General features: G+C 51.3%; 9 protein-coding genes across 9 annotated transcripts; 2 read left to right on the top strand and 7 right to left on the bottom strand.

Annotated features, from left to right (window-relative positions):
- Positions 1-143: 143 nt before the first annotated feature.
- UREG_06107 (uncharacterized protein) lies at positions 144-1,252 on the bottom strand (the record flags this gene model as incomplete). Its single annotated transcript, XM_002583094.1, has 3 exons — positions 144-178; positions 210-1,119; positions 1,190-1,252. The coding sequence occupies 3 exons, from the start codon at positions 1,250-1,252 to the stop codon at positions 144-146; spliced, it is 1,008 nt and encodes a 335-aa protein (XP_002583140.1).
- Positions 1,253-2,024: 772 nt separating this feature from the next.
- On the bottom strand, positions 2,025-3,151 carry UREG_06106 (uncharacterized protein; the record flags this gene model as incomplete). Its single annotated transcript, XM_002583093.1, has 2 exons — positions 2,025-2,818; positions 2,872-3,151. 2 exons carry the CDS (start codon positions 3,149-3,151, stop codon positions 2,025-2,027), a joined length of 1,074 nt encoding a protein of 357 aa, XP_002583139.1.
- A 571-nt stretch (positions 3,152-3,722) lies between these two features.
- Positions 3,723-4,209, top strand: UREG_06105 (uncharacterized protein; the record flags this gene model as incomplete). Its single annotated transcript, XM_002583092.1, has 4 exons — positions 3,723-3,746; positions 3,814-3,856; positions 4,022-4,057; positions 4,127-4,209. 4 exons carry the CDS (start codon positions 3,723-3,725, stop codon positions 4,207-4,209), a joined length of 186 nt encoding a protein of 61 aa, XP_002583138.1.
- A 625-nt stretch (positions 4,210-4,834) lies between these two features.
- Positions 4,835-5,608, bottom strand: UREG_06104 (NEDD8-conjugating enzyme Ubc12; the record flags this gene model as incomplete). Its single annotated transcript, XM_002583091.1, has 4 exons — positions 4,835-4,987; positions 5,056-5,345; positions 5,421-5,511; positions 5,588-5,608. 4 exons carry the CDS (start codon positions 5,606-5,608, stop codon positions 4,835-4,837), a joined length of 555 nt encoding a protein of 184 aa, XP_002583137.1.
- A 1,076-nt stretch (positions 5,609-6,684) lies between these two features.
- On the bottom strand, positions 6,685-9,816 carry UREG_06103 (chitin synthase G; the record flags this gene model as incomplete). Its single annotated transcript, XM_002583090.1, has 7 exons — positions 6,685-6,822; positions 6,884-7,526; positions 7,578-7,758; positions 7,812-8,658; positions 8,715-9,076; positions 9,139-9,604; positions 9,739-9,816. 7 exons carry the CDS (start codon positions 9,814-9,816, stop codon positions 6,685-6,687), a joined length of 2,715 nt encoding a protein of 904 aa, XP_002583136.1.
- A 1,632-nt stretch (positions 9,817-11,448) lies between these two features.
- On the bottom strand, positions 11,449-12,986 carry UREG_06102 (uncharacterized protein; the record flags this gene model as incomplete). The annotated part of the gene is made up of 3 exons (XM_002583089.1): positions 11,449-11,733; positions 11,796-12,176; positions 12,237-12,986. 3 exons carry the CDS (start codon positions 12,984-12,986, stop codon positions 11,449-11,451), a joined length of 1,416 nt encoding a protein of 471 aa, XP_002583135.1.
- Positions 12,987-14,063: 1,077 nt separating this feature from the next.
- On the bottom strand, positions 14,064-15,495 carry UREG_06101 (uncharacterized protein; the record flags this gene model as incomplete). The annotated part of the gene is made up of 2 exons (XM_002583088.1): positions 14,064-14,634; positions 14,699-15,495. The coding sequence occupies 2 exons, from the start codon at positions 15,493-15,495 to the stop codon at positions 14,064-14,066; spliced, it is 1,368 nt and encodes a 455-aa protein (XP_002583134.1).
- Positions 15,496-17,212: 1,717 nt separating this feature from the next.
- Positions 17,213-18,368, bottom strand: UREG_06100 (uncharacterized protein; the record flags this gene model as incomplete). The annotated part of the gene is made up of 3 exons (XM_002583087.1): positions 17,213-17,248; positions 17,310-18,067; positions 18,140-18,368. The coding sequence occupies 3 exons, from the start codon at positions 18,366-18,368 to the stop codon at positions 17,213-17,215; spliced, it is 1,023 nt and encodes a 340-aa protein (XP_002583133.1).
- Positions 18,369-18,901: 533 nt separating this feature from the next.
- Positions 18,902-19,426, top strand: UREG_06099 (uncharacterized protein; the record flags this gene model as incomplete). The annotated part of the gene is made up of 3 exons (XM_002583086.1): positions 18,902-18,939; positions 18,992-19,363; positions 19,405-19,426. The coding sequence occupies 3 exons, from the start codon at positions 18,902-18,904 to the stop codon at positions 19,424-19,426; spliced, it is 432 nt and encodes a 143-aa protein (XP_002583132.1).
- Positions 19,427-19,772: the final 346 nt, after the last annotated feature.

Raw genomic sequence — 19,772 nt, 5'->3', positions numbered from 1 at the left:
CTTGGTTTGGAGCTTCGGTTATTTCATACATTCGTGAGATAGAACTTGACGGGTAGCCATGGACAAGTATGGGATATCGCCTAAGACAACTCAAGAATCAAATCTAATACCAGCTTCTAGTATATTGAAACCAAACGCCGCGCTCATGCGTGGCTCTCCTCTGAGGCTTGCAGGTATACTAGACGGGTCAAGCCATCCGGAAAATCGACCCCTTTGCACAATCTCCTGTCTCGCAGACGCATCAACCCCGGCTTCATCAACGGTCATGCCATCCGCAAACGGTCGCACGGGATCGCGCCGTACGGCAAATCGTACAGTGGGAAATATAGGCCACGGGTGCGGGAGGTATGGCTTGAAGGGTGGGGAGCGTGCTGGGTATAACCCAGCGGTGGCGTAAAGAATCGAACATGAAAACCTCTTCCGTAGACTGTGCAAGCATGAGATAATCCCCCGATGGATGTGTGCCCTGTGGCCAGTTGCTGTTGAAGGCTGTAGCTGTGCCTCCGCTTCTTCCCTTGCTCCTGGGATTCGCGAGATCTCAGCTTCTCGCCAATCCTGCCAATAGAACGCACTCGCGCTGTCCACTATGACGGCGTGGATCCGGCGCCACCGCGAATGGTGTTGGGTATGCAATATATATTCCGGTAGGGATTCCAACGTCGCGAGTAGCGCTGCGGACGACTGGGGCCGGAAAATATGTACATGGCGCAGCGCTTCTTCGAAGACGGAATATGATACTGCCCCATCTATTGGAGTTTCCGCCTCGCCAGAACCACAGTGAGCGGTCTTGATTGATTCTTCAGCAATACCCAGCATCACCTGTTTAAATCGAAGGACGTCGAAACGTCCATCCGTATCCAGCCATATCACAGCGGCTCCTTGGCCTCCTAGAGAAAGCTCAAGGTCGAGGTGTGCGGGCAACACAGCCAATGCAGCAGCATAGTAAAGTAAGGAAGTCTTCCCATCAGCGGAAGAAGGGCTGGTTATTTCCACAACCGGTTTGCCTCGAAGACTGCCGCTGGCTGCGAGGACTGAAAGGGCGTGATCAATAGGCTTGATGCCGACCAGAGTCCGTTCAATAGCATCTTCTGCATGGGATTTGCGAAACTCGTCGAGGATCTAACGTAAAATCATGGGTTAGAAGGGTTGAGAGCGAGCGTGCAAGCACCACTTCTGCAGTCTTACTGACAGATGAAAGGCTCTCGCTGTCCACGTCCGCCAGCAGCTTCGCGCCGAAAGCTTCAGCGCCCATCTTCCTCTGGGGAATTGGCACGGGTCAAGGCCCTCATTCCCGCCTCGTTTGCTAGCAGTCATCCACTGCCGACTGTGTTGATTAAGCAGGGCTGCTGGAGGCGAACTTCGTTGTAGGAAAGGAAGTTGTTCCGCATCAGTTTTCACAACTCTTGGTTGTCCAGCGTCCAGACAACTCCAGCTCCATTGAATCCTTTGCAACACAGCTGTTAGAAAATCCCCAGTCTATCTTCCAGCAATGGCACCGCCCGTCACGCCGTTTCCCGCCGCTTCCCTTCCGATTCACACCCAGACCACCACGCACGGCTTTAAGCCCAGAGCCCGCAAGGGTCCGCCCACAGACCTCTTCTCGTGCCCATTATACACAATGCAGCAGTTTTCGTGTAATCCGCCGAGTAAGGGGCTTCCAGACGCGCCCGGGGTGGTGAACTGCGATATCATTGTAAGGGTCTTTCGACGGTGAGAAGAGACCGACTGCAGGTGGGAGCATCAGGGAGTGCGACTGACTTTGGTATCAGGTGCGCAAATGGGATCAGCGCGGAGACTACAGCTTTGGAAGGGTCAAAATATAGAAATCTGGCGCCTTGGGGGCGGGATCAAGGCTCGTGAGCTACGGTGATTTTATATGAAATGCGCCGACGAGGACTGGAATCTATTCAATCATATTCCCCTGGGTATCTGGAATCACATATGCAACGCTTTCGAATAGACACGCTAACCCCATGGACCAACGACCTGAACGCCATCATGCTCGATAAAGATGTTTTCCGAAATTAGTTATTACCGCCTTCCCTTGCCGGCTTCGCCGACGTGTCTTTCTGCTGCTCAGCCCTTCGCGTCCCGGATACCGTGAATTTACGCCAATATACCCGTTCACAATTCACAACTGGTCCAAATTCAAGTTTTTGAGGGTTGATGCCCAGGAGATCCGGCGTTTTTTGTTTCACGGGCTCTGCAGAGTCAAAATCTATTACGGCTGCTGCGGCATCCGCGTGGGTTTTCATCTCCTTGTGCTTTCTCCCTTCCTCTGCCTGCCGCTGGAGCGTTGCTGCTAGCGTTTTTTCAAACATTGATTGCATACTTTCCGTCTCCCTTCCCCACAGCCTCTTCTCTGTCATTTCTTCTCCCGTCAAGCGGGATTCCTTTGCCGCACGCGTCAACTTCCTTAGTGCTTCTTCTCCTAGCCGTCCTTCCTCTGTCGCTTGCTCTCTCACCTTCCTCGGATCCGTTTCTCGCTCCGTGTAAACGGCGGTACGCTGGTAGGTATGCCTGCTTGGGAGTCTGGGGAATTGTTTTGGAATGTATGAATACTTCTGTTTGTCGTCGCTGGCACTCAGCTGCGGCCCTAGGAACGGTAAATATGTTTGCGGGACGGGCTCATCTGGAGGAGGCGTCGAGAGGATGACCGGTGGCTGTTTAGTCTTGTGAAGCGTCCTGAGGTATGGGCGAAGTGAATCCAACGAGATGGCTTGTTGGTGAAGCGCGTGTTCAAAATCGCAGGGAATGGGCTGGGTTCTGCGGCATGACGCCATGGATGCGCGGATATAAGATAGGAATCGGAGCAGGTCTAGTAAGAATTTAGCACTCATGTGAGTTACGTTGATAATAGAACTGACATACATTCTTCAACTCCGTCTCGAAAACTGTCCAAGGCAACGGGCTCCGCGTGATCGAAACCCGCTTCTCGTAGTGAGATGCTAATTGCCATATTCAGCAGCTGGTCCACAGACGCGTCATCGGCAATCACTGCAGAGTCAAGGGATTGAACGTTCAAAGGTGACTGCAGTCGATGCACGCGATGGTATTCGATCTTCTGTTTCTTTGCTGGAATAGTAGGTAGGTGGTCGGAATCTGGCGAGGGACGTTTGAGCGACGGAGTGCCGGTCTTCTCGGGAGCCATGGTGGCGGGGATGTGATGAGGAAATGAGACAGTCAGTGGGGCTTCGCGGTACAAGGGATATTTCGGTCTTCATGGGAGATAAGCGGATGTTGAATGCAGTCGTTATCAGAGGGCTTCTCAGGTTTGTGTTTAGGAGACTCAATGGGGGTGGCGCTCAATTAGTTATGGAGCGCGAGACGGTGAATGCCAGCTGTTGTCATGCCACCCAAGCCAGACCTGAAAGAGCAGAAGGCGCTCTGATGCTCATCATCCCCTTCCGAGGTCCCTGTAGTTTCTGCGTCTCTTTGTCTTCTCCTGTTCGCCTGGTGACCTTGCCGTCGCTCTCTTCCTCAGCCGGTGCCTGCTTTTCTCCATTCGTCTGCTGACATAATATCTGACTAAGCAATGGCCTGATGCTCGGCTGGCTGCACGTGACCGCGACTTTGCTGGTTGGCCGCCAAAACCAGCAAAACCGACGACGACGACAACATCGACCAACGCCAGACAATCCGCTTTGAACGCCGCTTGAGGGAATCTCTCGGGCTCATCTGTGCTGTATTATCGCCAATTCCTTCTTACACCTCCAGCCAGCATGGCTATCCAACCAATCACTGGTGTAAGTCCGCCGGCCTTGGTCGTTGGCTACTCCCCCGATCCTGGAGCCAATGTTAATGATGCTATAGATGCTCCGAAGGGGCCTTGTTCTGGACCTTAGCACCGCCTTTGGTGAGTTTCTACGCATCTCATGAGGACTTTCTAGTCGGATCATATTCGGGATACCCTGCAATTGAGGCCGCCCTTCGCCCAGCCACTTGCGAAAAACACATTCAAGCTCCACTATCTTCCAACTGCGACGATTTCCTTCAATTTCCTGCTAATGCTCAATTCCAGGTCTTGGAACAACATCTGGTTATCTATGGTGGTACGGTACGTAAATCATACGTTCTATGGAATTGCCTCCGAGATTCCAGGCACTCTAACGACGCTGATGAAAAGGGTACCACCTTCCCCGCGTCCGGGCCCGTGACCGCCTCTATGCTACCTTAGAAGCCGAGCGTGCCAGAGAAGCTGCACTCTAAACGACCTATCCTCTCTCCATTTACTCGGTCCGCGCAATATATTACCTCCACGAACACTCTCTGACCGTTTCTTTCCACCCTGGCTCGATAACCGTTGGGACAACGTCCAAAGGAACTCCGCCGAGTATGACAAGCCGATGGAGGGTTGCTGTGGATGGTGGTGTGTGCTGCCAACGAGTTGTGTATATACCTTGATTTGAAAAGAAAGAGTTGCATATCTATCAATCTCCACTCCTAAAGCCGTCCGCTCACCTATATATGGGCCCCCACTCATCGGCATTCATTATGAGGGAATTTCCCGGTACAATTCGATTTTCCTTCATCGCTTGAAAACCATGCATTCAAGCGTTCCAAGTCCAACGCGCATGTCCAAGGCTTCGCACTGACTACGGGCGTCTCCAAGAGTAGCCCTAGGAAACCGTTTACAGAATCGTCTCTTTAGTGGCGAAATATCTATGAGCCGTTGTCTGATTTTGTAGATTTAGGCTCAGGTAAAACAGCTGGGGGTGTCTCACTATCATAATAACTCCGCTATCCGTATTCCCTGTACGATAAAGTAGTCCGCCGTTATTCATAACTCATTTATCTCCTATATTTCTTATCCATCCGTTCCCGTGGTATAGATCTACTTCATGACGCGCTCATACGTAATTCCCTTGACCGTCCCTCCAGCCATAGCATTGCGCACATTCCGTTTAAACTGCTCTCTATTCAGCCGTAAGTCTTCCGCAGCTTCTTTGTTCAGAGGGTCGGAAGCATTGGGCTCAAGGAAAAGGAACTATTCGTCGACCGGAATAATTAGCAATTAAACCCAGGTCTCAATGAATCATGGCCCATGGAGCATACCTGCAGCCCCACAATCACTGCGTTTAAGTTCAGAACGGGCTTCCAGTCCTCTCTCAAAATGTTCAAGCACACGTTTCCTTCAAGGTCGATATTGGGATGGTATATCTTCTGGTTACACTTCACCTTCGGCGGATCATGCGGGAAGTTTTGGTTAATAGTGAAGTTGAAGGTGAATGTTCCCGCCTTGTACATGCCTTCGTCAGGCTCAACAGTGAGGATAAAGTGCAAGATATCGTCGGAGTTGGGGAACGTCATCTTCATCGTTGAGCCAAGAGAAAGCTCAGCTAGGTCTTAAAAATCGTGAAAGAAGTTAGCGGAGGGTATACAGATCGGAAGGCAGAGCCCGTGCTGAAAGGAAAACACACCTCGCTGAACACGCAACTGGGCGGCAGTGACTTTCTTTTTCTTTGGCCCACTGGCCCCTTCGGCATTTTCAGCCTGCTGTTGCTTTTGTTTCTAGGAGGCCTATCAGTACTTCTGTCGGTTGAGTGAAGAGGGTGAGTTCGTAAGATGGAGTAGCGCAAAGCCCTACCATTGACCATATCTTGAGCATCTTGACTCGGAATCTCCCTCGATAGCCCCAGTCAGATATACCGATAGCCCCCTCTGGCGGGCACAAGTTCGCGAGAAAAAGGGCGACAGTCTTGCCTGGCTTCTGTTACAAGGAAACACAGTTCTGGAACGCACGAGCTGCAAACCAAGAGTTAAGAATCGCGTTATTAATAGCAACCAAATGCCTTGGATGAAATATAGCAAACTGTCTGCGCTATGTTTGTGGTGGTTCTGAAGAGGTTGTTCTTTTTCGGGCGTGAAAGTGTTAGGCTGCAGAGAGCCGAGCGAAGCAGGCTGTGAGGCGTGATCTAATAAATCAAAGAGTAGTTACTACTGTTCCTAATAATAGTGGACTATCCGAAAAGCCCAAAATAGTCTATGTCTCTAAAGGAGTAAAGAAAATCTTACCAAGAGGCTCGCTTGAATTCAGCCAATTCTCTTTGCAGAGTCTCAACTGTGAAGCGGCTATTTTGTCAACCCAATGAAGTCACCAAGACACATATCCAGGCACGTGATATAAATCCACGGTCAGCAACCTGTGCAGCCTAAGCTTTCAATGTGGAAGAGGAGCAGCATTACGGAGTAGTCTGAACCAACATTGTCAAAAGAGCTGAATTGAACTTCTAGATTGTGTATATAAGACACAGGTAACACTGTCACAGCCTGGGTCTACGAGCGCAGTTTTACGCAAGTGGAATAACAAGAGAAGTATTGAGTAATATAGTTAAAGGTGTAGCCCAAGGTATAATAAACAAAGCCAAAACACAGACTGGCAACAGATGGTCATCGAGAAAGACAAAAGGGTGGAGCTACCAACATTATTTGAGGAAATCGCATAGTAAGGGCAGAAACAAAAACACGGGAAACCCATCTAAATAGAATACAGGCGCGAATAGTTACCAGGGAAATCGAAGGGACAGGGTAACAGACACCCAGCAGGATATTCAACAGAACCGCATTTTGAGAAGAAAAATTGTCGTTTCGAGTGGAATGCAGATTACGGTGCGAAATTTACCGTAGACTGAAAGAGACATACATGGTCATAAAGTAGGGAATTCCACCACCGATTTGCCTCGACTATCGTCTGGCGAAACAGCACATGATGCCGGACTTGCCCAGGAACCAACAAGCGCCGATGAAGCGAATTAAAGCAAGAAAAGCGGTGGCCCACAAAAGAGCTTGGAAGAAACGAGCTGTTCGCTTTGTCGCTTGTGACTACCGAGCTGGTCAGTAAACAATCCAAACAATTATAAAGCATGGCTCAAAAATGACTTACCGAAAACCCGAACTTGTTCACATTGTCGCTGGTAATGGCAACAGCAAGCAAAGCGTTGGAAAATATCCATGAAGAAACCAACCGGGTACGGAAACTCTTGTAGGAATCCTCCAGGGACTTCTTCTCGTCAACTTTGGGTTCAATGTATGGAGTGAGAGCGCGCTTCACGGTTGCCTCAAACTGGCTATCAATATCCGCCTGTGGTTTATCGATCTCCTCAATGACCGCGGCCTTGCCGCCATCTTCCTTCTTGGTCTGTGCAGAGGGCAATGCATCTGCCTTGTCTGATCCCTTGGTACCCCATGAAACGTCATGCCAGTTGCTGAATGCATAGACCATGAGAATATTGATATATGAAGACATAATCAGCAGATAGGCCGGGAAGGAGGTGAACATGTGCCATGGGTCCATGTACATGAAAGAGGCGACGAAATAGAGACCGAATGTTGCCGCGAGGGCGATGATAATGATACCAGCACCATCAGAGCTGAAAAAAGATTTCAAAAACTCGCCCACGCCTTTATCAACGACGAAGTCTACGTCACCTGAAAAGGCGCGTACGACCAGGTACATCGATAGAATTACAATGTACAACTGAACGAGGCCGAAGAGAATAAATGACGTGATATACGAGTGTTTAGACCTATTAAGAATCAGTATCTACATCCGACGAGGGTGCAACACTCTAACTTACCCCTTTGGCCTGTTACCGAGAGCGAGGATGAATTGTAGCAGCAGAAAACCGAGGTATAGATACTTCAACACGGTGTTGACGATAGGGGTGGCTTTGTTTCCGAATGGGAAAGCTCTTTGACCCTCCTGAGTAGGGTTGCCAACAAGATCCATAATGACGGAAGTCGTGAGCCAGTAAGAAGCTACAGGTGGTTGATTAGCATAAATAACCAGTTTGGGATACAGGCGAACCTACCGAGCGCAAACCAAGTTAGAAAAACCGTAAATGTGTTGTAAAGCATCTGGATATGGAAAAAGAACATGCGAAGGATATTATGCCCGCTCTTGTACATTCTGCCGAAATGCATGAGCGAGTAAATACTGGCAGCGAAAGAACCGTTAAGCCAACGTCGGCGCTGGGAAATAAACTCTGGAGCGCCCTCGGGAACGTCGGTTTCACCCTTTGATGCTTTGACATAGGTCAAATGCCATTTGGACCCGGCTTTGGCCACGAGTTCGAAGCAAAGAATACGATCCTCGGCCAAGAACATGTTTTTCTTGAAGATGTTCATGCCTTCAATACCCTTGGGACCGAGCTGCTTCGATAACGTGTGATCACCGTGGAAATACTGTTCAAGAGGACGGCCCATGATAGCTCGGAACCGATAGGCGGAGAAAGCACCGGGCAGCACACTAACATAGCCAAAAGAACTCTCCAAGGGTTTATCGAGGATGTTACTGATTTTGTACTCAAAGTTCTGGGCAGCGACAAGGGGGTTGATCAATTTCTTCCATCCTTTCCCCAACATAGCGTGAATTTCACCGCAGGATCCACCTAGGTCTTTGTCGTTGTAAAAGGCCTCCCAGAGCGCGAGCAGGGATTTGGGTCCTGGTTTGGTACCTGCATCCAAAAGAATGCAAATTTCGGGGTTGAGGATCCTGCCGAATGCATTGAAAAGCCACCTGTGAGAGTTGATCTTCTTGCTGTTCTTCTGCTTCAAACAGAACATCATCTGGACGGGTGGGAGCGTTGACGGGCCGTCATCGTGAGGCCGGATGAGTTGTTGGTTCGCGGTGACAGATAGTTGAGTAGTATATTCGAACTAGTTCATAGATGTTAGACGATGGGGCTTGGGGAAAAGGGGGTTCGAGCACTGACAATATGGGCCACGGTTTCCTTGCCGTCCACGTCTCGTTTCATGACGCCGTCCTGATAGACACCAATAGTTGCCAAAACGTCCAAGACGTCTTTGTCACAAGGGTCGATTCCATCGAAGATGAGAGCGACAACAATCTTTTGCCAAGCGGGACCGCCTTTGTTCCAGAATTCAGACTTTTTGATATTGACGATGTCGCGGATGTTTTGCATGACTCCATGGAGAGTGCGGGAGGTCAACATCTTGTCTTCATTGTAGTACGTGATGGCAATCAGGAGTTCGGTATGACGGTTGTACATGGCAGGGCGGAGATTGTAGCCGTTATGTAGAGTGAACTCGTTGGGGTCGCAGGTCGCCGCGGTGTCTATGCATCAATGAGGGTCTGAAGAGCAAGTAGGGGGGATACAACCAGCTGCGAGTGCTCACATCTCATGTGGGTGAATTCCTCGCTCCCTCCCTCGAGGTCGTTTCGGTATTTTGCCTGGACGGCATTCTGAATGGCACTGGGGACGGGGTAGTCGACGCTCAGAACGGAGCCCTGGACAAGCTTAACTTTCCTGGTAGCATAGCGACGAAGGTTTCCTTGGGGAGCCTGTCTCTGGCGCCAGGCCTCTGTGGAGGAGGTTTCGCTCCGGCTGTAGGGCGAGGGCACTCGACTGGGAACCCCGAAGCCGGCGGCGGGATTCTCCATGTGCTGGCCGTACATGGGGTTATTGTACTGGTTCATGTTCTGAGAATCGGTGGCATAGGACTCGGTCAAGCTATAGCGGGAGGCGGGTCTGGCTGGAGAGGTGTTGCGGTGATGGGGATCGTCAAAGGGGCCACTAAAGGGCCCTTGATTCTGATGGAGCAGAGAGCGTGAAGCATCATCGTCCTGCGGCAGGTGATATTGCTAATTAAGGCCAATGAACCAGCAGAATCGGATCGTCAGCCAATATAATTCTGAAACATGGAAGAAACAGGGATGAAGAATCTTTGGGACAGGGAAGAGAAAAAAAAAGTAAGAACTCCATTCACACCACTCACACTTCCGTTCGACGGCAAGTCTTGCAGACGATGGTCGCCATAGCCTCCTGGCGAGTTGGCGCCGCCTTGATAGGCCATTGTGTGAGATCGCACGCACGATCAAGCACCGCGACGAGTTGGACCAGCAATTGGGAGAAGCAAGCAGTTCAGGCTGGGGGAGCTCAGCTGACACGAGGTCTCGGGGGCGGTTGGACAGAAGGTCAGGGCCCAACGACGGTGGTGAGGATGGAGCGCAGGCGAACGAGCGGCGAAGAACGAGAGATGAAGCAGCCAGACGGGAGAACCGAATGCAGTTCAGACAGAGAGCGAGGGGGAGAGAGAGAGAGAGAGAGAGAGAGAGAGAGAGAGAGAGAGAGCAGGAAGAGAAGAGGTTCGCAGGGAAGAAAGAAGAGCGAGAGGCAGTGAGATGGCCGAACTGGGCAAGGCGCCGTCACAAATGCAGTGTGGTCACGGCGTGACAGGCATTTTGGCGCGTTGTTTCAGCTTCGGGGCGGGCTGGTACTAGCGCCGTACACAGGGGCACGAAGCTAAAAATACTCCGAAAATTACAGACAACGCGGCTGAGACCCCGAATCCGGGCTGCTGATTGGCCGTCTGTGCAGGTAACTTACCGCTAGCGGGCCCCCGGTGCGCTGGCCGCACATTCGTTACCGCCGCCATACATACAGCGCCCTCAGCCTGTATTTATTGGTTGCTGCTTCTTGCTGCTGCTGCTATATCAACTGCCTGTGAGGAACCCATGAATATTGCACCCCTTCAGCCCAGCACCGAACCCGTCACCTCGTGCACTGCGCATCGTGGCGAGAGCACAGCGACCACCCGCGAGAACCTTGGCTCCCTGGCATCGCGATGAAACACCTGCGCTGAGAAAACTTTGATTGCAGGAGAAGCTAAAAGGGGCGGCCAATCCAATCTCCACTCGCTGTCCTCCACTCCCAGATCGACGAGTCCTGGAGCTGTTCAATCTCACTTGGCTGGAGAAGTCGTGAGTCCGATGCCAGGCCACGATATCCTCTCCCCTTTGTAGACCCGAGAATAGTTTCCCAGCCGGGAGCTGCGAGAAGCTGGACGCAAGGAGAGACCCAAGTTTCAATTGACTGCGGCCAGACGATAAGGCTGAATCGTGGCGGTCCCGCCCTTTCACCAGCCTCGAACTCTCGCTAATTCGAGGCTTGTCTTTTTAGACCTCTTCTGCTCAGGTCTTTGACTAGAGATCGATCGATCTTGATTTGCAGAAGCTGGAAACAAAGGCACAGCCCTCGAACACCGAGTCAAGTGGTTGTAGTCAAGTAGTTATTAGCTATTGTGTATTTGTGTGCTATGGACTCCGGAAAGACATAACTAATGAGCCAATTCACAGTGCAAACAGAACTCTGGGTATTAATTAAAGCAACAAGAACGCTTCCAGAAGCCAGCCATCATGTCAATTGTCTGGCCAAAGAAAAAAAAAAGAAAAAGGGAAAGAGAGAGAAAAAGAAAAAAGCACCAACTCGTCCCTCTCAGCCGGATAACGTCTCTTTGGACGTTTATTTGGCTGCAAGAATGCTTCGCCCTCCGTCGGCGGTGACCCGCGTCCGAACTTTGATCTTGATATAGCGTGGCCCCAATTTTTGTGCAATAACAGCGCTGCATCCGTTCTCGAGTTCACTCTGATCGACTGCGAGAACGTCCAATACCCCGTTGGCACTGAAGACCAGGGCCTCTCCCGTGTCAAGCAAGACAATCCTGGAAGATGCTGTTTCGGCTGAACCTGGAACGTTCTTCCTCCGTCGCTCCGACGACTGCCCCAGCGAGATGACCTTCGAGCGTCTTGTACCACTCTGGCGATGAGAAACGATGTACAACAGTTACGTCACAGAGGTCCAGGAGCTTGGGGGACAGGGTGGGCTCCTGGGTCGCAATGATTACTCGAGTCCCGAGATGCCGTTGCTGACGGATGATGGTGAGAAGGTTCTCCGTCAGTTCAATTGCTTCGCGACCAGTGGTAGTCAAGAACTAGGGCTTCGTCAGCCATGATGGAACACCACGAAAGACATGGAATGTCCTTGGTTACTTACCTTGTGCGCTTCGTCCAGTGCGACGAGCCGGTTTCCCTCCCCACGCGCTGCCAGAAAGTTACTCAAGCAGATGTTGAACAGCGCACAGGCATCGTTTGCACCCACAAATGGGCAGCTGAGGTCTACAATGGTCAGAGAACCTTTTTCGAAACTCCACATCTTGTCGACCTCAGCATTGCCTTTGATCGCGCTTTGACCCCGACGCTTCGGCCGTTGTTCCTCAACCTCAAGAAATGACTCCAATAGACTCATCCGCAGAGCAAGGGGGGATCGCTGATTAGGAGCTAGAATTTGCCTGTCCAATTTGCATTTGAACTCGTGATAGTTGATACGACTGCTTTCATACTCCTGCGCCATCTCGCGGAGGATTTGGGTCACAACCTATTGTCTGTTATTTCAAACGTGACCTAATGATTGGCCGTTCACTTTTGACCGACTTACTTCCATATACAATGGCTCCTGACCTTCACCATCCACAGCCATCAGCGCTTTCATCATGGTAATATTCAAATGTTTCTCTGCAAACTTCAACTTCGATACAACCGGTTTTGGCGAACCATCCGACAGCCCCTCCAAGTTCTCGTATAGGCTTTTCATATGTTGATAATTAGATGGCGATACAAGCACTCGCACCGGGATTCCAGACGAGCAGACGTAAGCTGCTTCACAGGGCTGACCTGCTTCGAAACCGGAAAACCGATCATAATGGAGCACCAAACCGGTTAATGGTGCTGCCAATTTCCCTGTCTGCGAGGGGGCCAAAAGGGCATTTTCTAACATGCAAGACAGCGTATGACTTTTCGCGCTACCTTGACTTCCGCAGATAAAGGCCGACCATGGGGCGTTCGTGTTTGTATAGATTAAATCATCTTCTGCCTCGCCGGTCTGGATATTTTCGCTGCCGTATCCATAAGTCGCAAGGCGTTTGCCAATCAACCCGTATTGCGGAAAAGCATCTATGTCGGCTTCGATAAATTCATTCTCTTGCATGGCCCTGTTTTTGCCAAAAGCCGCGCGCACTTTGGCAGAATGAATCGGTGCCGTTCTCAATTGCTCCCTCGTTTTATTCCTGGCTGCCTGCTCTGTACTGGCTGAATTTCCGTCCACGAGCGTTAGGTGTGCTTTCAGTTCCGCCTCTAATTCGGCAAACCATCCATCTTGATGGCCCTGCTGCGTTTGTATCGCGGACATTGGGTGCTTTTTGGAATACAGGTTTCGGGTAGAAAGGTGTTAATAACTGGGTTCAGGGGGGTTTCCAGCCTTGCAAGCCGTGGAATTGATCGGAATTGATCGTTCGGGAAAGTCAGTGAGTTGACAAGTAAAAGTTGATATGCTGATAGGTTGTGGACAATCTATGTATTCTGAGCCGTTCTGGGCCTTCTTATATATGCGCCTCCCTAGGCTACTCCATTTGATCTTGTTGTCATTAGTCCTTTTTCTAGCTTGCCAATGCCCGCGATAAAAATCAAAGCAAGGAAAGACAATTCTAGTATTGTCTAGATTCCATTGTTCCAGCTACCGCTTTGAACCACGGTTTGACAGGAGGCCGATTGATGAGGTTTGGTCCTTTCAGAGCCCAGACATTCTGACAGGTCCAAATGAGCCATCAAGGTTTTCTTGAGAACACATAGAAAGGCTAGAATCCATTAGATCCTTCCTGATGGGAAATTGCACTGAAGTTTCCCGCCTACAGGAACCTCAAATAGAAACCAGGGTTGAGCTGCAGTAGCTAACCGCCCAACTTGGATTAGCTAGAGCTCCACCAAATACTGGACAGTTGTGTATTGCACATTGCTAGAATCCACCATAAATAGTCAACAGAAAACATGGGAAAAATGTACAGGAAGGTAAAGGATTATCAAAATCTATACAATACACACCGACCGGCGGGAAAAAGGCCCCAGAACAAGGAAAGTGGACGAGGACACGAATTCTCAAGATGAATAAGAACAAGAAGCAAGTAATATGCAAAAAGACATCGAGGATATCAAATCTGTTGACACAGGGGTAAATGAAAGGCTGATAAAAAGATCATCTCACTGGTCGGCTTTCAACTTGTAATCAACCTGCTCATGCTAGGCCAAGCTGTGAGAAAATATGCCAAGAAGGCAATTAGAGACTATAAGCATAATATAGTTCCTTGGACAGAAATTCATGGGAACATCTGGGAAAATGGAGTATATAGAGGGCAGGGCAAGTTGAGCTGTTCAGATTGTAGTGTTTGCCTTGGTGACACAAGTAACCGGGGTGGAGCAGAAGAGCTAGGATTTAGAATTGAAACTTGCCTTCATTTCTAATTCCTGTTGGTGTGCCTGGTATGGTCGGCATTGGCGGTGGCGGTGGCATCCTGCCGCCGGCTACAGTGTTGGCGCGTACTCTGCCAGCTGGGAGGGCAAAGTCAGGATTGCTATTTAACAGGACATCCTGACGCTGCTGTAATTTTGCCTTTGGGGTTTCTGACTCTGGCGGTCGCCATTTGGGGTTTATACCGCGTTGCGAAATGGAGGTGAAATGGCTGGTTTCGCTAGCTGCGGGTGAGCGTGGACCAACAGGGAAGTCATCGTAGGAGCTTCGCGTGAGGGGCTCACCAGAAGAGCCTGGTACCAACGCTGAGGGAACATCGGTGGACTCAACTCCGGTTATTGGAAGCGCAAACCGAGGTTCTAGATCTTCGTAATAGCTGCTAGGCGGGTGAGGTCGAAGGGCTGGAGGAGAGCGAGTCATATCGCGTGGTTGGGTGTTAGGCCCGAGAGGGCTTATAGGAGGGATTTGTTCGGTAGGCAACTCGCGAATAGGGTATTCCTGTGGATTCCAATTACTTCTCGGTGGAACGTAGGAACTAAAGGAGTGATTTTCGGTGAGCACTCGTAGCTGCTTAAGCAATAGATGGAGAAACTACTTACGCGTCCATACTATAAACGCTCGTTGGGCTTTTGGGATTTTCTGCGCCTCGCGGCTCAAAATCTGGTCCAGTAATATTGCCTGTCTTGCCGGACGCTAGTCGAGCGGCACCTGAGGATGCCTGTAGCTCGATATCCCGATCTCGTGGGTTGCCATTATTCATCATTGGGTTATCTCTGGCGCCGAAACCCGGACCCGGACCGTATCCAGCATAACCATTCGGGGTATAACCTCTATTTCTCGGTGGATACCCGGGTGGCGGCCCTCCCCGCGCTCTTCTTGGTGGTCCAAAACGGTGTCCTCCCCTGCTATCCCCACCAGGCGGAAATCCACGAGGGCCACCATATGGCCGACCTCTGCCTCTTGGAGGGTACCCACCACGAGCCCTTGGCGGATAGACCGGGCCGTCGCTCCTGTTGGATCGCATGCTTGTATCTGAGAACTGCGTTCGTAGATTGGGGTCGGATCGTACGGAAGGGGGCGGGCCGTAAGGGTCCTGCGAAATAGCGAATCCGTCAGAGCCAGGAGGCGGTCGGGGGTATCCTGCAGTGCCAGGAGGGGGGTCGCTATTGGGGGATGGATTTCGCAGATAGCCGTCGTCATTTGTCGGTAGTAACCTAGGGCCTGCCGTGGGCGCGGCGGTGATTTCGGCAGCCTTTTGGTCGGGGGTGGTGCTGCCAATGGGAGGGACATCGACTTTGACGACGATTTGGCGGTTATAATAGTTTTCGCCGTTCATTTCTGCATTTTCAGCGATCCTCCGCTTCCGGGCCTTTCTACTAACTAGGGTTCGTCGCATTGCGCAGGTGACAACACCACTCGAGGTCAGCAAGATGGTAGCGCCGAGCACAATCCAGCCACCCCATTGTAGGTGAGGAACGAATAAGAGGATATCCACCAGAAACGCGAGTAAAGAGAGCAAAAGGGTGGGCAGCAGCAGAATTAGAAGGGCAAGTAGGTAGCGGGGCGAGTGAGATGGAGAATGGAGGTGAGCAGCGGCGGCTAGGCTAAAGCAGACGAAAGACAACAGAGTGGCGATGGGATGGACGATCAGGAGAGCGGAGAGTGAATGGCGAATGGCGGCGGGGAGGTTGAAATCACCATCCCGATCAGCATCACCAAAGGCACCTTCTAGTTGATTTGCAAGTCAGCATTGAAAGTTGTCGTTTGCACTGCAAAGGTGAACGCTACCGTTTGGATAGCCTACACGAATTCCACTGCACTCGTTGCCTTGACAGTACCCAAAGACGCCGAAGCTGATGTCTTTGTAGGTTGCCAGAGGGATGGATTTGATGACGGGCGTGGAAAGGACAGAGAGGAGCAGGAGAACGAAAGCGGCCAGCAGCAGAATCGCTAGGGGCGTTGCTGGTTTCAGCAACATAGCTGGCGGGTAAAGCGAGGGGAGATGGCATTAATGGTCGCCGGACATTTGGGAGCCGAAAGGAGAGATACCGCGGCGTCGCGAAGGCTGAAGAGAGAAAGCGATGGAGTTGGGGATGGAAGATCGGGGTGGATGGGAGGTCATTGAGCAGACTCGCACTTGCGTAACGTCGCAGAGGGGGAAACAGGCGTGTTTCAGCGAAAGAATCTCATGGGAAACAGCGAGAGTGGTGCACAAGGGGGCCGACGAAGGATTCGGAGGGTGATGATGCAGGACTGGAGGGTGGAGGGGGCGATCGGCTAAGTTGATTCAGATGAGTGTCTGGGATTTGGGGCCGTTGGTGTTTTCTGGTGTAGGCATGAGGGCTCATGCCATCGTGGTTGTTTCATGTATTGGCGCAACGAAGAGAGAGGAAGCAGCAAAAGAAAAAGGAGTGAAGAGAATGAGCGCGACGAGGTGAAAGTGAAGGTGAGATGAAGTCAGGACGAGCAGCCGAGAAGATGAGAGGGTGCGGGCTTCCCACTTGGGGTTGGCGGGAGGGGGTCCATCTCCGGGATGACACCCTGGGCCTTGGCAGTCTCAAGCGACTAATTCCGCTCCAATCAAAATTATTCGAGCGCGGCTGAGAGTGGCCTGTGATTGGCCGGATACCAGGGGCCACTCGCTGTGGGGCCGAGCCAAAAGTTCCCGCAGCGACGGGGCCGTCTTTCCTGGTTGGGCCATTTCGGGACGCGGAAAAAGGCAGTCACCGCAGTCCACTCCGCCCCGCCCGATCTTTACACCTACCCACACGTTTTCTGCCATCAGAGTATCCTCGAAAATGTAAAGCCGCTAATAATGGAGTGATTCACTGAAAATGTGATAGGTGCTGGGATCAGGCTTGTTTGTTCTGGCGCTTTGGCTGGGGCCCTGATTCGTGCAGAGAAATTGCCAGGGCACGGCTCGGCTTTGACTGTAAAGCATCCCTTCCTAATGATGGGGCAATTGATAGCAAAGCGATAAATGAAACTAAAAGATCGCTCGTTAATCTTGTACTGCCTTGGGACAGAATCTATTATAAAGCAACTACTAAGGGCCAGGAAAATTAACAGTATAGAAGAGTAGTATACAGTGAAGTGGCAACCAACAATGAGAGTTATCCCGATATTAGAACCCATAAAAGGAAGAATATCTAAGAACAAGGTTAGCAAACGAATGACCTGGGCAGGTCGATGAAGGGTATCTGGACTGACCATCAGGACTCCAAACATCTTCGCTATCAGCCATCGGTTGCCCGACACTCGAGACCAATATTTTAATAGCTCTCGGTGGGCACCTTGCACGTTATCAACCACATCCTCTGTATTCGCATCAATCCGCTGGATCATCTCGGACTGCTCGCTCACCATTGTCGCAAGTTGTCCAAAGATGCCGCCGAGTTCGTTGATCGTTCGTTCTATGGCTTCAATGGCTTCGCCGCGTGCCTGAATATACGTGTTTGCCGGTTGTTGGGCCTCTTCCATCATTAATAATTGCGACGGCTCCAAGGTCAGCAGATCGGACGTCCCCGGCTGCGGGCTGTGACTTCGTGGTGGATTATATAGAGGGGAATCGGAACGTTGAGGGTGTAGGCTGCTGTGTGATTTTGAGGAGACGGAGGAGATGAAATTTTCTGTTCTTGAACGGGAGGCTTGGATATTCTTGGTGCGCACTTCCAAAACTTCTTTGAAGTTTGCGCCCACATCGGCAAGCTTTCCCTGAAGCATGACTACCACCTGGGCAACAGGATTAATAACAGAAACATTAGACAGACACAAAGGCGGACGCACATTATCATTATGTTGACCTTCCTGGTCGGCATTACTTCGAGAGGCTTTGGGGTGCTGGGACAGTGTGAGGGACTGGAGAGCTGCGATTTGAGTGTTCAAGGATGCGAGGTCTTGTTTGATGACATAGGTCAATTCTGATATTTCAACCGGCCGATCATCGAAGAGGGACTTTTTCTTCGCCACTGTGTTCGATCAGATATCTAGCAGGAGCACTGATGGAGTCGACTGTCTCAAAAATCCACGGCAGCACTCACATTGCGCCAAGCGTTGCAACTTGGCTGTGGTTGCAGTGATGCCTCTTCCAATCTCTGCAGCACGCCTGGCAAACTCTGACTTTCTGGGTGGGCCGTTCTGCGGGGAAGTGTCCGGTCGAAGGAGAGTCTGCCGATGTACGTCGGCCTTGGAGGATGCCAGTCGCTTCTGCGCCTGTCCAAGAATAGATCGAAACTCGGTCGTTCGATCTTGAATGGGGATCGCGCCCATGGTATCTCGTGCAGCCTGTCGTGCGGGGCTCGTAGATTGTAGGTTAAGCTGGTATACAATGTGGTAAAGCGCACTCTACGAGTTGAGCAGCGAAACGTAAGTCGGGGCGAAGGTGTTTCTTGCCGAACCAACACGCCAACGGCGGTTGAAGGCAACGTTGCGAAGCCAAGCGATACCGCAGTCCTATTGGCCGGACAAACGCTTGGCGCGACTACACCACGGAGCGCTGTTCTTCCGGCTTGGCAGTGGCTTCTTGCTTAGTCAGTTAATAATTTCTGTTTGCTCAGTTTGCATGTACCCGCGCTGTGGCTGAGCCCTAGTTGATTAGGTAATGACGTTGGGCCCAACCGCTTCGGCCAACTCTCACCTCGACTCGAGCACCTTTGAACGACATGTTGGGAGCATAGACTGTCGTTTCATTGATTGTCGAAGTGGACTTTGGATGGCGATACACCTCGTCCTGTCGGCCCACCACTTGTATTCGTTCTTTCGCGGGGCTGCTGAGTTGGTGACTCCCTTCATTCACTGGAACTATGGCCCGATATCAGCCAGATTATCTGCACAATGACAGGTGAGTAGTACCGTTCCAGCCCCTAGGGTTTCCGCTGCTGATTGAACAATAGGACCCGCCCCGAGGGAGGTAGTCCGCTTACTCCTTACTCCTCCTCCCAGCCGCCGTCGTTCAAGACGAACGTCAACCGCATGAAGACTAAGCGATGGGTGAACGCAAAGACATATACATATGATGGCGACGACTGGGGGGATAGCGAAGATGACGACATTAACGACGCTTATTCCGATAACCAGCCATCGAGATCACCTCCGCTCCCTCAAGCCCACCTTCAGAGCCAACCGGCAGTTCAGCCTTCGCGGACCGGCGGTCAATCGCCCTCAACATCATCCCTAGCCGGGCATTGGGACAACCCACCAGCCAGAGCAGGCCAATTACCGGTTTCCGACGTACACCGTCCAAATCCCACCTCGGAACCCGTTCCGTTAGTTCGCCCTGCTGACATCTACAAGAGGCTGACCGAAGAGCGAGAGAAGCAACGACTTAAGGGCACCGAAGCATCCGTCCTGGCGCACAAGTCTGGTATTGATTCTGATACCATCTCCGTTGAACCGGGATCTCCGCAGGTTGAACAAAAGGATTCACCCCCCCAACTCAATCGCGACCCGGAGCCGGTTATCTCGAACCCAGTCATCAATACAAGGGAGGAAAACAACTCACCTTCGCAGCCCCAGGATCCATCCCATGTGTCGTTAGGGCTAACGTCAATGGCGACCCCCACGAGTTCTGCCTCCAAGTTACCTGAGCTTAGGGCTTTTTCTGGTTTTGCTGACAGCTTTTATGGGGTCAGCTGGTCCTCAGGGCCTTCAAGATTCGAAAGGTCCCGATGCGCA

This window comes from Uncinocarpus reesii, genomic scaffold (genome assembly GCF_000003515.1).
Source record: "Uncinocarpus reesii 1704 scaffold_4 genomic scaffold, whole genome shotgun sequence".
Lineage (NCBI taxonomy): Eukaryota > Fungi > Ascomycota > Eurotiomycetes > Onygenales > Onygenaceae > Uncinocarpus > Uncinocarpus reesii.
Note: the sequence above shows the minus strand (reverse complement) of the source record. Positions and strands in the feature narration are given on the sequence as shown.